This window comes from Pteropus alecto, unplaced genomic scaffold (genome assembly GCF_000325575.1).
Source record: "Pteropus alecto unplaced genomic scaffold, ASM32557v1 scaffold398, whole genome shotgun sequence".
NCBI lineage: Eukaryota > Metazoa > Chordata > Mammalia > Chiroptera > Pteropodidae > Pteropus > Pteropus alecto.
Window position 1 is genome coordinate 4,495,900 of NW_006442497.1, and position 12,375 is coordinate 4,508,274.

General features: G+C 48.5%; 1 protein-coding gene and 1 pseudogene across 1 annotated transcript in view; one reads left to right on the forward strand and one right to left on the reverse strand.

Annotated features, from left to right (window-relative positions):
- Nucleotides 1-12,375, reverse strand: part of PIK3R6 (phosphoinositide-3-kinase regulatory subunit 6) — a 33,592-nt gene that overhangs the window by 20,896 nt on the left and 321 nt on the right. The window contains 8 exon segments of the mRNA XM_025040081.1: nt 216-302; nt 2,569-2,734; nt 7,907-8,090; nt 9,124-9,193; nt 9,364-9,496; nt 9,889-9,957; nt 10,643-10,734; nt 11,293-11,376. Of these exon segments, the coding sequence (XP_024895849.1) occupies nt 216-302; nt 2,569-2,734; nt 7,907-8,090; nt 9,124-9,193; nt 9,364-9,496; nt 9,889-9,957; nt 10,643-10,734; nt 11,293-11,376 (885 nt within the window).
- On the forward strand, nt 6,365-6,483 carry LOC112471465 (annotated as a pseudogene).

Here is a 12,375-nt window from a genome sequence, read left to right on the forward strand (position 1 = left end):
GACACAATAGATACACATACAGACACATATAGATACATACACAGACACACACAGACAAACAAATATACAAAGACACAGACATGTACACACACATACACACATGTACACAAACACACATACACAGATGCACAGAGACACACACAAAGACTCAGATACACACATATGCCACTGTTTTCAGCCAGCTTCCATGGAAGAGGTCAAAGCATGGCACTTACAGAGCTGCTCCTCATCTGTCCACAGGTGGAAGGTGATGTGTGGGCTGGGCAGAGGGATGTTTGGTGGCCGGTCTGGAAGGGGGTCACCTGAAGGAAGGAGCAGGCTATGGAGACCATGGAGGAGAGGGTTGTTGGATTCTCCTCTGCCTTCCCCTCCCCACCCTACTCTACTCCTAGCTCCTGTGTGGGGTCTAGAGGGGGTGGCGAAGACCTTCACCCTCCTATATCTGTTCTTGTTGGGTTCCTCTCCTTCTCTGCCACTATTGGCTCATCCAGGGCCTAACACCGCAGCGGTCCCCTCTGCACAAGAATGCTTAGAAGCTCCGTGTTTCCTGCAAATTTTCTAGCTCAGCCTTTAGGACCCTTCACAAATCAGCCCACAGTTTTTTTTCTCAACCTTTTCTCCTATTGTTAATCCCTCCTCTAACCCCACATTGCAGCCATACTGCCTTTCTCATTGTTCCTAGACATTCTGCCTACATCCAGATGAGTGGGGAAAGGCCTCTGTGTTTCTCAGGGTCTCTTCCAGTGGCTTGCACACAGCAAACACTCAATTAATGTTTGCTCTTGTGGGTAATGCTGAAGAGAGCTCATCAGCCAAGTACTAAGGACAGCAGGAACCCAGAAGTCCATGGGGAGACCAGGCCCAGCCCCTCCCCCTGTCCTCCTTCTGGAAGACATCCTGACCTCTCCAGCCCTGGTGGTCATTCTCTCCCCAGCAAACCTTACTGGCTGCACACTGGGCACACCTAATGGGTACCTTTAGGGTCTAACTTCATCATAGCATGGCTCCCTCCCTAACAAGGCTGCAAGCTTCTTTAAGGGAGACAAATCAATGTTCACAGAACACTTACTACTTCTAGGCACTGTTCTCACCTGGCACACATTGCCATCAGCAGATCCTGCCAGTGAACCTGGGCCACAGGTAATATGATTATCCTCACTTTACAGAGGAGGAGCTGGGGGTACAGAGAGGTTAAGTAAGTGGCCAAAGGCCACACAGTAAGTGGTAGAGCCAGAATTTGAGTCTAGGCAGCCCGGCTTCAGAGTACCCAGGACACTGTGCTCACAACCACTGTACCATGATGCCCCCGTAGCAGCAGGGGCTCAACAAGGGTGCTGGCTGGTTATTAAGATGTGTAGGACAAGTCATAGTAGGAGGCAGGTGCTGGATGTGGCTGTGAGGGTAGGGGTGTTCTAGACCAGGTCTCATCCTGTCCATGCAGAGTTACTGCTGAGTTAGCAAGTTGTACCCAAAGAGAGCAAAGCCAGATTTGCCTCTGGGTTTGCCCCAGCTTCAGGAGGAGGGAGGCTTCATGAACGGACATTTCCATGTGGTTATTAATAGAGGCACAGAAGTATACAGAGGTATAGAATATTAAAGCAAAACAAGAGAACAGAAGACTGGAAAGATAGAGAAAGTCTTTGCGGAGGGCGGGCACCCTGTCTTCCTCACCCTGACTTCTGCGGTTTCCACCATCCCTGGGCTGCCAAGGTCAAGCCCCAGGGCTGGCATACTTATCTCTGCCCACGGTTTCTAGTCCTTAGGTCAGTACCATATGCCTAAGGTGCATGGTGTGTTCTGCGACATGCAGGCTGACAGATTCCATGGGTGCTTTGGGAGACCATGAAATGGGACACAAATCAGAATCATCCTCCAACAGCCAGAAAGACTTGTTCCAAGACACTTCTCAGGGTTCTTTAGGGTTTCCCAACCCACATGAGCTTGCTTCCCTTGAGTAAATGGCATTGTCTTATAAAAATGCAAATAGGAAGCGTGTGGAACAAAAATCGATGATACCAGATGTAAGCGATGTTGACTCTGCTGCTATTTTAGATACTCTTTAGAGCCTTCCTGGCCCATGAGATCCTTTGGTTACTATAGTATAGTGGTTAAGAACTAGAGGCTGTGTTTGGATCTTGGCTCTGTCACTTATTAGCTGGTGATCTTTGGCAAGATTTATAGCCTCTTTCTCAGTTTTCTCATCTCTAAAATGGAGATAATACTTTCATATCTCATAAGTTTACTATGAGGATTAATTGATTTAATATATGTAATATATTCGAATATACGTAAAGTGCTTAGAACACTTTACTGGGGTCTAGGAGGTGCCTTGCAGATGTCAGTGGTTATGACCAAATTACCCACCTTTTTAATCCAGGACCTTCCAAGCTCCTGGGCACCCTCAGTCCCCAGGTTCCTAGGGGCGGCCAAGTGTCCCACCCGGCCTCAGTCACCCAGACTCCTGGCAGGTACAGCGGTCTTTCCGGCGCCCCCTGCAGGGTCCTCCAACCGCAGCTCACTGCACTTGGGCCGGGCCCTGCTGCTCCAGCTGGTCGGCCCGCCACTTACCGCTGCAGCGTCCCCTGGCGGCCGCCGCCGGCCCCAGCAGCGAGCAGTAAATCTCTTCCAGCCTTTCCAGGTGTCCTTCCCGGCTCGGGCTGGTCTCGCTAGCCATCTGCTCCGTGGCTGCTACCACTGCATGGAAATAGTGCTCCAGGGCGCGGCGGGGGCTGGCCTGTCGGAGAGGAGCGTTAGAGCCTGAATCCCAGCCCAGCAACCATCCACCCCAACTCCGACGCAAATCTACAGGTGCACGGACTGTTCAACCTGGCACCTCCCCTCTGCCCGGGAGGGGGTGGGGGGCGCCAGACGGAGCTTCCGCGCCAAGGCGTCGGAGCCGCACAGCCAGGGAACCGCTCCTGACTTGCCACAGCTGTTGCCAGATGCCGCCTGCAACTGCAGGGCCCTCTACCTCGCACACCCTGATGTGGGGAGATAGCTGGTGACCCGCAATGTTGGAAACCGAATGGGGCAGGGATGGCGCCCACTCTCCTTAGATCGTCACCAAGCACTTGGATCAACGTTCTGCCCCACCAGGATGTAAACTCTAGGAAGGCAAAGGTTTGTCTGTTTTATTTACAGCTGCATCCTCAGCATCTAGCACAGCTCCTGGCACATAGTAGGTGCTCAATAAATATTTTTGAGTATTGCCTAAACTGTCATTCTTATACTGCCTTGCCATAGCACTTAGACTATTATTTATTAGTTATTTTTCTTTAAATCAGCTCACTTTTTTTGGTTCAAAAGTATTTCAAAAGGAAACTTTATATTGCTACTCTAAATAAAAAGGCTAGTGTCACTTGTCATAAATAGAAAATAGCTAAGATGAATATAATGATCACAAAGCTTTATATTAAATTCTAGCCAGGTACCACAATCTGCCAAGGCTTAAGAGCTTGAAACTTGCTTTCTCTTTTTAAAAAGGGAGATTAGTAAGTGTGAAAGAGGTTAGGGGCAAAGCACAAAGACAAGCCTTTCTCCTTAATAGAAACGTGTTTTGAAAGCGTTTCTCATGGTGCCATTCCATGCTCTTTAGCATGGCAGCCTCCTGCCTCCAGTGGTATAGCTCTGACACTCTGAGAAGAAGTACCCTAGATCATGGTCTCTGGCTGTCTTCCCTCACCCCTGACCCCCACCAACTAATCTCATCTTATAACTGGAGTTTCAGGGTCCAAACAAGTGACATGAGCAGGCACAACAGAGCTTGCTCTAATCTTTCGTCTGAGCTAGAGGTCTGCTGAGTGGGGTTTCAACTTCCTGAGCTATGGCAGTGTGAGTCCTTCACACTAGCTAGGACTCTAATAAATATTTGCTGAACAATTAACTGAATAAACAAACACATTTAGAGGCATATGGAATCAGAGTTGGAAGGGGCCATAGGGATCGTCTCATCTTAGTGCTTCATCTTATATATTAATTATTTATCGAGCATCCACTATGTGCCAGGCACTGTTCTAGGTGCTGGGGTATAGCAGGGAACAAAACAGACAAAAATTCCTGTCTTCATGGATCTTATAGTATAGTGTGTCTCCGTGAGGCTGGGGGTAGATGATAAACAAGATAAGTAAAATTTATAGTATAATAAATAACAGTAAGTGTTGAAGATAAAATAAAACAGAAAAGGAGGATGTGAATTTTGGGGAGAGGCTAAAATTTTAGTATGATCAGGGAAGCCTCGCTGAAAAATTGCTTTTGAGTAAGGACCTAAAGGAAGTGAAGGAGCGAAATGCGTACATCCAAAAGAACATTCCAAGCACGGGGGAGCAGCAAGTGCAAGGGCCCCGGGGTCCAGGGTGTAAATGTGTCTGGCGTGTTTGAGGAACAATAAGGAGGCCTGTGTAGCTAAAGCAGAGAGAAAAAGAGAGAATATAGGAGATGGATAAGCGATAGAAATGAGGATGTGGGGCAGATCATGAGGGTCTTATAGGCCATTGTAATGACTTTGGCTTTGACTCTGAGTGAAATGATATGATAAATGCCATGGTGACTACCCGGATTCCCATTTTCAGGACTAAGGCATTTATTAGCCTCTCTGCTGGGAGTGTTGGCAGCTGACAGCTCTCAGCTGAGTCTCTCTCCAAAATTGCCCTCAACTGAAGAAAGTCACCTCTCCAAGGTCATACCCCCCTTCCTGAAGACAGTCCCCACCTAATAACTAGTAGTCGTGGAAGTAAAAAACCCTGGCCCCTTCACCCTAATTCAGGACAACTTTGAAAGGTGAGCTCAGTTCCAGAGCTTCCTATAGAACCAGTTGTGGGCAAGCTCTTTCTGGAGCTCAGTAGAATGAAGAAATGAGGCAAATTAGATCCTGAAAAGCTATGGCTGGTTCACAGTCCTGCTGCTAACCCACTGAGAGCTGACTCTCAAACTATGTCTCCAGATGCCTTCCTTGGCCTTGTTCCCACATCTCTCCAGAAATCCCTGGCTTCAAGGCTTCTCAAAGAAGCCTCCCCTGGTCCTTGCTGCCCTGACCCCACATGGCGCTGACCTAGCTGGAGACACCCATCTCTAGCATCTAGAACATAGTGCAGAGAGTCAGAGAGATGGGTTGTCCCAAGCTGACCTCCCAGTGTCAAGACCTTGTCAACTGGTTCCCTGGAAATGTGGGAAGACAAATCTAATCCCCACCTGGGCCTCAAACCAGGTCCTCAGCATATAGGATGTGGGCTGATGGTCAGATAAGGCTTACTCACCAGACCATGGCTGGCTGAGCCACCTCTCCCAGGCTCCACTTGTCCTCTATCTAGCAGGGATGATTGAGAATGGCATCGCTAAAGCTGTCTCAAGAGGCAGAATTTCAGATAAGGGGGCGAAAGGTCTCAGGAGGGTGGAGAGTGGTGGTCAACATGTGCTAGAGAGCTCCAGGCCAGCCTGATGTCTAGGAGCCCCAGCACCCAATGTGGGAGGATAGGTGCCAGGGGACTGTTGAGGACCTCTTAACTCTAAGCTTCTGAGAATCTCTAACTTGAGATCAGTGATGTATTCCCTAAGCCTCTCCTTGCAATTCTTTCTCTCCTCCTCTTAATTCTCTATATGCAAAAATGGGGACTCAGAGCGTTGGGCTCTGGATAACATGAGGTAGGGGTGGGGTGCCTAACATTTTGCCTATGACTAAAAAATACAGCTTTTACTTTCAGCATTTTTTATTGCAAAATAGTGTATGCAACAGACCTGCTAATTCCAGCCCTGAACCCTACTTTATTCCTGTCCTGATACCTTCCAATCCTATTCCATTCCTGAAACCCTCAAACCCAGACTGGCCTTATTCCTAAGCCTACTCCCGAGCCCCAGCTATATCCAACTCAGGGGTGGAGTGAGGCTTGGCATCATCTATTCTCCATATCACTGAGAAACAAAAATTAATGTTTTTACGTGTTTGGATTGGTTGTGTCGAAATGGTGCCTTTACTATGGACTGTTTGGTGAGCCAGAAGCAATTGCCAGAGCCACTGGAGGAGTGGAGGAGTCAGCAACCAAATTCTGGTCAGGACAGCTCTTCCCCTCCTCTACCCACCTTCCTGAGAGCCATGGCTCATCGCAGGGAGAGGGGACGCCCAGTAGCCCACATAGGGGCCATAGATGTCTGTGCTAGAACCACAATGGGGCTTAGGTACAAGTTAGCATATGTGTGCGTGGAGGGGGCAATTACTCCACGATGTGACTGTGTGCTGTGAACTCCCAAAAGGAGGTGATACAGAAGGAGAGATGTCAAGTTTGGTGGGGTGGAGGAAGTGAATCAAGAACCCTCTACAGGTCCAAGTGGGTGGGCAACCACAAAGGAATGATATGCTAAAGGTGTGAATGGAGTCTACGGCCATGCTTCCCTGAACAAGCCAGATCCTGTCTGATCTCAGAAGCTAAGCAGGGTCGGGCCTGGTTAGTACTTGGATGGGAGACCACATAGGAAGACCAAGTGCTGTAGGCATAAAATAAAATAAAAAAATAAAAAATAAAAAAAAATAAGGGAGTGTAAGCTGACAAGGTCCTTGCAATCTGTGAGGTCAGCGAAGGGTTGCCTCGCCTAAAATAAATAAATAAATAAAAATAAAGGTGTGAATGGTACTTTTAGAGAAAAGGAATGATAACAATGAAATCAACATGGTTTAAGGAAGGACATAGCCCTACATAAAAGACACCTATCAAAAGAAGAATACAAGATGTAGATGATTCAAGATGGAAAATGAGAGAAGGAAGGGCAACACATCTAGTGCATTTTGATGGGCAAAGCAGAGTCTGAGACATGCGTTGGCAAAAGGACTGACACCCACTTCCTGGGGCAGGAGAAGCAGGTGATAGCTGACCCCTTGAGGACACCCTCTCTACCGGCACCTGCCCCATCCTGCAGTGGCAGCACCACAACTTTGAGTCAAAGCCACTCAGAACCTTAGCCATTACCCAGTCCAGCCTTTCCCGGAGGACAGGAGCCTTTCCCTGCAAAAATGTCATCCCCAAGTGCTGGACTCACCGCCCCAGACAACATCCTCTCCTACCTGCCATATCACCTTTGTGAAATCCACTGTACATAAAACCCTTGGCCAGAGGATCTTCTACCTACTGAAGCCTTGGCTGTGGACGGGGTCATGGTTGTGAGTCAGAGAGAATACGAGGAAATAGATGGGTAAGTGTTGGAAAGAAATTAAATGCCCACAACAGGAACAGGCAACTTGTCTTACATAAAAACAACACATTCACAAGAGAGAATATTTGCTACCATTAGAAGTATTTTCCAAGGAAAATATTTTCATATGGCGTATTTCCAATGGCTTGGGAAACGAATTATATATGTGCACATAAACATGCAGAATATAAAACTGTATACAGAGTTTGACATCTCAATTTGTTAAAAAGGAGTGGCAGGGGAGTGGATCTGGGAGACTACTGATCATAGGTTTGAAGTCAGATCTGAGTTCAAATCCTGGCTCAGTCACTTTGCATTTGTGTGACCACAAGGTTATCAATATCTTAGTTTTGATAGTGATATCCATTTCACGATTTTGTGGTGAGAATTTTCAAATGAGATACATGTAAGGTGCTTAACACAGTGCCTGGAACACAGCAGACATTCAATAAACAGTAGCTATTATGATTATTATTGTCATTATTAGTAAGAAAATATACCAAAATGTTAATTGCTAATATGTTTAGGTAGAGGGGTGTGAGCGATTTTTATTTTCTTCTGTGACTTATCTGCATTTTTTCAGATTTTTCTTACTGAACGTGTTTTAATTTTTGATTTAGGAGAAGGTTATATGGCAACAGGAGAGGGAAGAAGACAGTAGAATGAGCAATTGGTGTGGGCATGCAGGGCCCTGGGTTGGAACCAACAAGGGTAGGGGAAGGGCAGTTACCTGCAGCTTCCTTTGCAGAGCACTTGTGTGGCAGGCCTCCCCCAGAGCCACCTGCAGGGCATGGGACACCACGTAGCGCATGCAGGCCTCAGGTGTCTGCTGCACCTGGGCTGCCTCGATCTCCAGCAGCAGGGCACTGCACACCGAGGGAGATACCAGCTCAGGATCCACAAAGAGGAACACTCTGAGGACAGAGATGGAGGGGGTTGGTGCTGATGAGGATAAGGACTGGAAGAATTATTGGAGGCGTATTCTCAGAGCCTTTCTGCCCCCTAAGTTTTTTACATCCTCAAAAAACAGTTGTTTCAAGTTAAAAAAAAATCTATGGAGGGAACAAGAATAGGAAGTGGTAGGGACTGTGGCAAATAAGAGCATGCGTGGCCCTTCTAGAGAGGCAGCTGGTCCTTCTCAGTCCCTTTAGTTTTGTGTCTAGGTACTTTTCAACCTAAATCCTGCCTCCTCCCTCAGCATCATGGCTCGTTAACCATGCCCTCTAGGAGGCCCTACACCCTTCCCACCCAAACTGGAGCTCTGAACCCTGAGTGAGTTCCATCTTCTCTCATCACCCTTATCACACCAGAAAACCAACCTCACCTACCCTCTCCTCCCCACTCAACTGTGTCCTCCCAATCTCTCCAGTGCTTAGGATCCCTTCATCTTCCTGCACCGTCCATGAACAGAGCCTCAAGTCGTATCTTTCAGCAGAGGTACTATGCACCCCCAATGCATCAGTCTCTGTCTCTAACAGAGACAGTGGACATTTCCTCAATCTTATCTAGAGAGTCAGGCACACATAGATGAAGCCTGCAGATTTTATTGTGTGATTATTGCTTGAACTCCCCCCACTATGTACATATTCTGGAGCTGCCTCTGGCTGCCTGGCTGGTTGATGCTACATCATAGCCAAGAGCACTTTGGAGGTGAAACAGCAGAACTCCAGAGTGGTCAGTGATCCTGCCCACCCTCTGCATGTGAGCAGGAGAGCTCTGAATGTAGCTCAAGAAGAAAGACTTATTCTGCCTTCAGTGGTCTCCAAGGAAGGACACACCCCATCCACCTTGAAAACACACCCCACTGCTGGACAAATGTCATGGATGGGTAGCTGTGCTGGGGTTCCTCTCAAGCCAGCCTCCTCTTTTGTCGTCCTGGAAGTGAGCAGTCACACAGACCCAACACCTGGGTGGAGTGGAAGGCAGCAACCTCTCCCGGCAACTCACCTCTCCTGGTAGGGATACAGTTCACTCCTTAAGTTCTGCTCGGCAATGACCAGCCTTTGGCACAGCGTTCCTGCAAAGCAGACCACTTCAGCCGGCCAGTTGAATTCTCTGACCCCCACTTCCCACCTTCCCACAGAGGGTGCTGAGATTTTTGAGCTCCCCAGAATCTTGGAGACAAGTGTAAGATCTTGGATGAAGCTGAGTTGCAGTGTGGGAGATGAAGCTGCCAGCAGCTCCTACCTGGGACAGCTTGCTCTGTTTTCAGCCTTATGGCGCAATCCAGAGCGACCGTGCAGTAGGGGGCAGGCAGGGTCAGTAATCTCATGCAAAAGGCGTAAGTCCTCCGGTAGAGCTCCTCTGTGATGCCTGTGGCCTGTGTGACAGGGAGGAATTGAGGTGCCAGAGGTCACAAAGGGATCAGGGTAGGGTAGGGTGGGGTGGGAGAGGAGGAAGGTGGAACCTGACAGTAGGACTTGGACTACACTTCTCTCCAAATCTATACCTTTAGCCTCTTCTCCCAGTGTCTGTAAGACATCACCTCTTTGACACCCCACTCAAACTTCCCAAGAGGGAAATTCATCCTAACTTCTTCCTCCAGCAAATCCCTTTCCAACCCAGTTTCGTGTCTTCATCTGTTAGGGAGGGGGCAGGCAATCCAAGAGTTCTCCTAGGCTCCTGGGTGTCCACTGAGGGGCAAGGATAGTGTCCAGCCCAGTCACTCATCATGTATCACCATGACCACCCCGCCCCTCAGCCCCAGCTCACCTTCGTGAGCACGTACATTAGAGTGTGCAGCAAGGGAATGATGACATGCCGTTCGTCCTCCCTTTCTGCCTAGAAAACAGGGGATTATGGGACATTTATTGTCCTGGGGACGGAGGGGGCACATCCTAGCAGGAGGCAGTTTGGGGGGTGGAAGGCAGCATCCTACTATGCCAAGGAGAATGGAAAAGGGCCACAGTCTGCTCTAGGAGAGAAGGAGTGAGAGAGGGGGAGAGAGCACAGGTGTAGGAGTCCAAGTGTGAATGCGTGGGAGGAGGGGTGCAGGGAACTCCATGGCAGAGGGGCAGCGTTGACTCAGGGCAGGGGCAGGCAGCAAAGTGACAAGAAAGACCCAGCTTGGAGGCCCCCTTGAGTACAGTGTTCCCCAAAGAGTCATATGCAGAGCACTGGGAGGTGTGGAGGATAACTTTAGGTGGATTATTTTGAACATTTTTAATAGTTACGTTTTATGTTTTTAGGTGCTTTTTGTTTCTGTCAAGTGATATGGATTTTCCATTGATGGTCGTGTTATAGTTTCTTTTAGAAATCTGTTAGCTCAGATTAAACAATAGGAGTCAATGTCAAGAAAATATTGCTTATAGAAAAGTACAGGAGGGAGACACATGGGGTAAAAGTGATGCAGATGGCCCACAAATGACCACAGTTTGGGGGACGCAGCACTGATAGGACTGAGGCCACAGTGGATTGGCCTCTCTTCCTCTAATTCCTGTTGGCCTCCTGAAGCCCGGGAACCCACCTTCTCCAGTTCTCTGAGCAGAATTCGGACCAGCGCCGGACTCTTACCAGGATCTCGCTCGACCTTCTTGTGCAGGGACCATCTCCACATACCTGGACCAGAAGAAAGGGGAGCCCCGCACAACCAGGCGGGCCAGGCAGCTCTTAGAGGAGACCCCTCTGAGCAGGGCCCTGAGTCCTGGAGTCCTAGACCATGACTTTGACCAGCCACAGGGTTCACCCCTCAGCTGGGTGCTTGGCTCCAGGTACGCATGTGTGGGCTGCTTGTGTGTGGGGGAATTCTGATATGCTTCCCTTGGTGGACTGTGAATTCTCAGGACAGAATAGAGGGAAGGTAGGACACTAGCGGGGAGAGGTAGGTGCATACGGCTTATGGAAGACATGTGGGCCTGGTGGGTCCAGGGGAATTTTATTTGCAAGCCGAGTTGCAGATCCCCAAGGCGCTCTGCCACAGTGGCTGCCAGGGAGAGCAGGGGCAGAGAAGTCTTCTGGGTCCTTTGGGCTTCAGGGATTTCCAGTAGAATGAGGGCTCAGCTTGAAGACCCTCACTCTGTGAGCTCCGTGCTCAGGCATTTTCCGGAGAATGTGTGGGCAGAGGTGACTGGTGTGGGGTGCAGGGGAAGCAGAAGGATGATACCTGTAGGCTCTTACCTTGGTTTCTCTGCAGGGCTGGGGTCTGAGCGCTGAGCTCCCGGAGCACGGCCTGCACGCTCCGCTGGAGGTCCAACTCCACATCTGGGCAGCGGGAGTAGGGAAGCTTTGAGGCCAGGAGCTTTGGAGCTCAGGCCCCTGCTTTTACCTCACTCCCTCCTCCACTCTCCATGAAAATGTCTTTAGCCCCTTCTGTGAGACTCAAGAGGTGCCCCAAAGTAATCAGCTTAGAGCTAACAGCCAACATATGGGCCAGAGCTGAAATACAGCCTTTCAATCAGCATCTCTGTGTTCTTTGTAAAACCAACATTTCCTGAAGTGTGGAATGTATGCCAGTGGTGATACACAAGACATTTTAGATGATACCCAATGATCCTAAATTCTGAATAATGTGCACCCATTTTAATGAGTATTAGAAAAATATATATAACTAGTTCCTCAACTTATGCATGAAGCTAAAGTTAAAGTCAATTTAAAGAAACATATCAGATAATACCAGGAGGTGACAAAGACTCTCTTCCTGACCAAACTTTCCTCAGGCTCTTCAGAGCCCTCATTTCCACTAGGTCCTAACCTTGGCCCCCTGTCCTGTCTTTGACCTGCCCAGCCCAGTTCAAATCTGATCAAGTTCTTCACCCCACACCTTTGATATATAAGTCCTTGACCTGCCTCTAGCAAAAATCCTGTTAGGTCAGTTTAATAAGAATTCCCCCATTTTTGAAGTCTCTTTTGGTAACTTTCCATTCTCTGGCCCTCTCACTCTGTTTGTTGGCTATAAATCCCCAGCTGTCTTTTTCTTAATCAGAGTTGAGCTGAGGCCTTTGTCCCAATGCAGGTCTTGAATAAAGTCTTCTTTAAGGTTTAACAAGGGTCAGAATGATTTTTTTCTTAGTGGGACATTGACACAGCAAAACTGTGAAGGTGGTACAAAAATAAGTAACTGACACTTGAAAAGTGTGGTACTTTGCTGATTTCCCACTATAAGGTTTAATTGACCAGGGTCACGGAGCTGTGTATTGCTATGCTGTGAAATCCAACGTTTTGTGGCAAGGCCATGCTTCCCAACCAACGCAGAGAACAGCA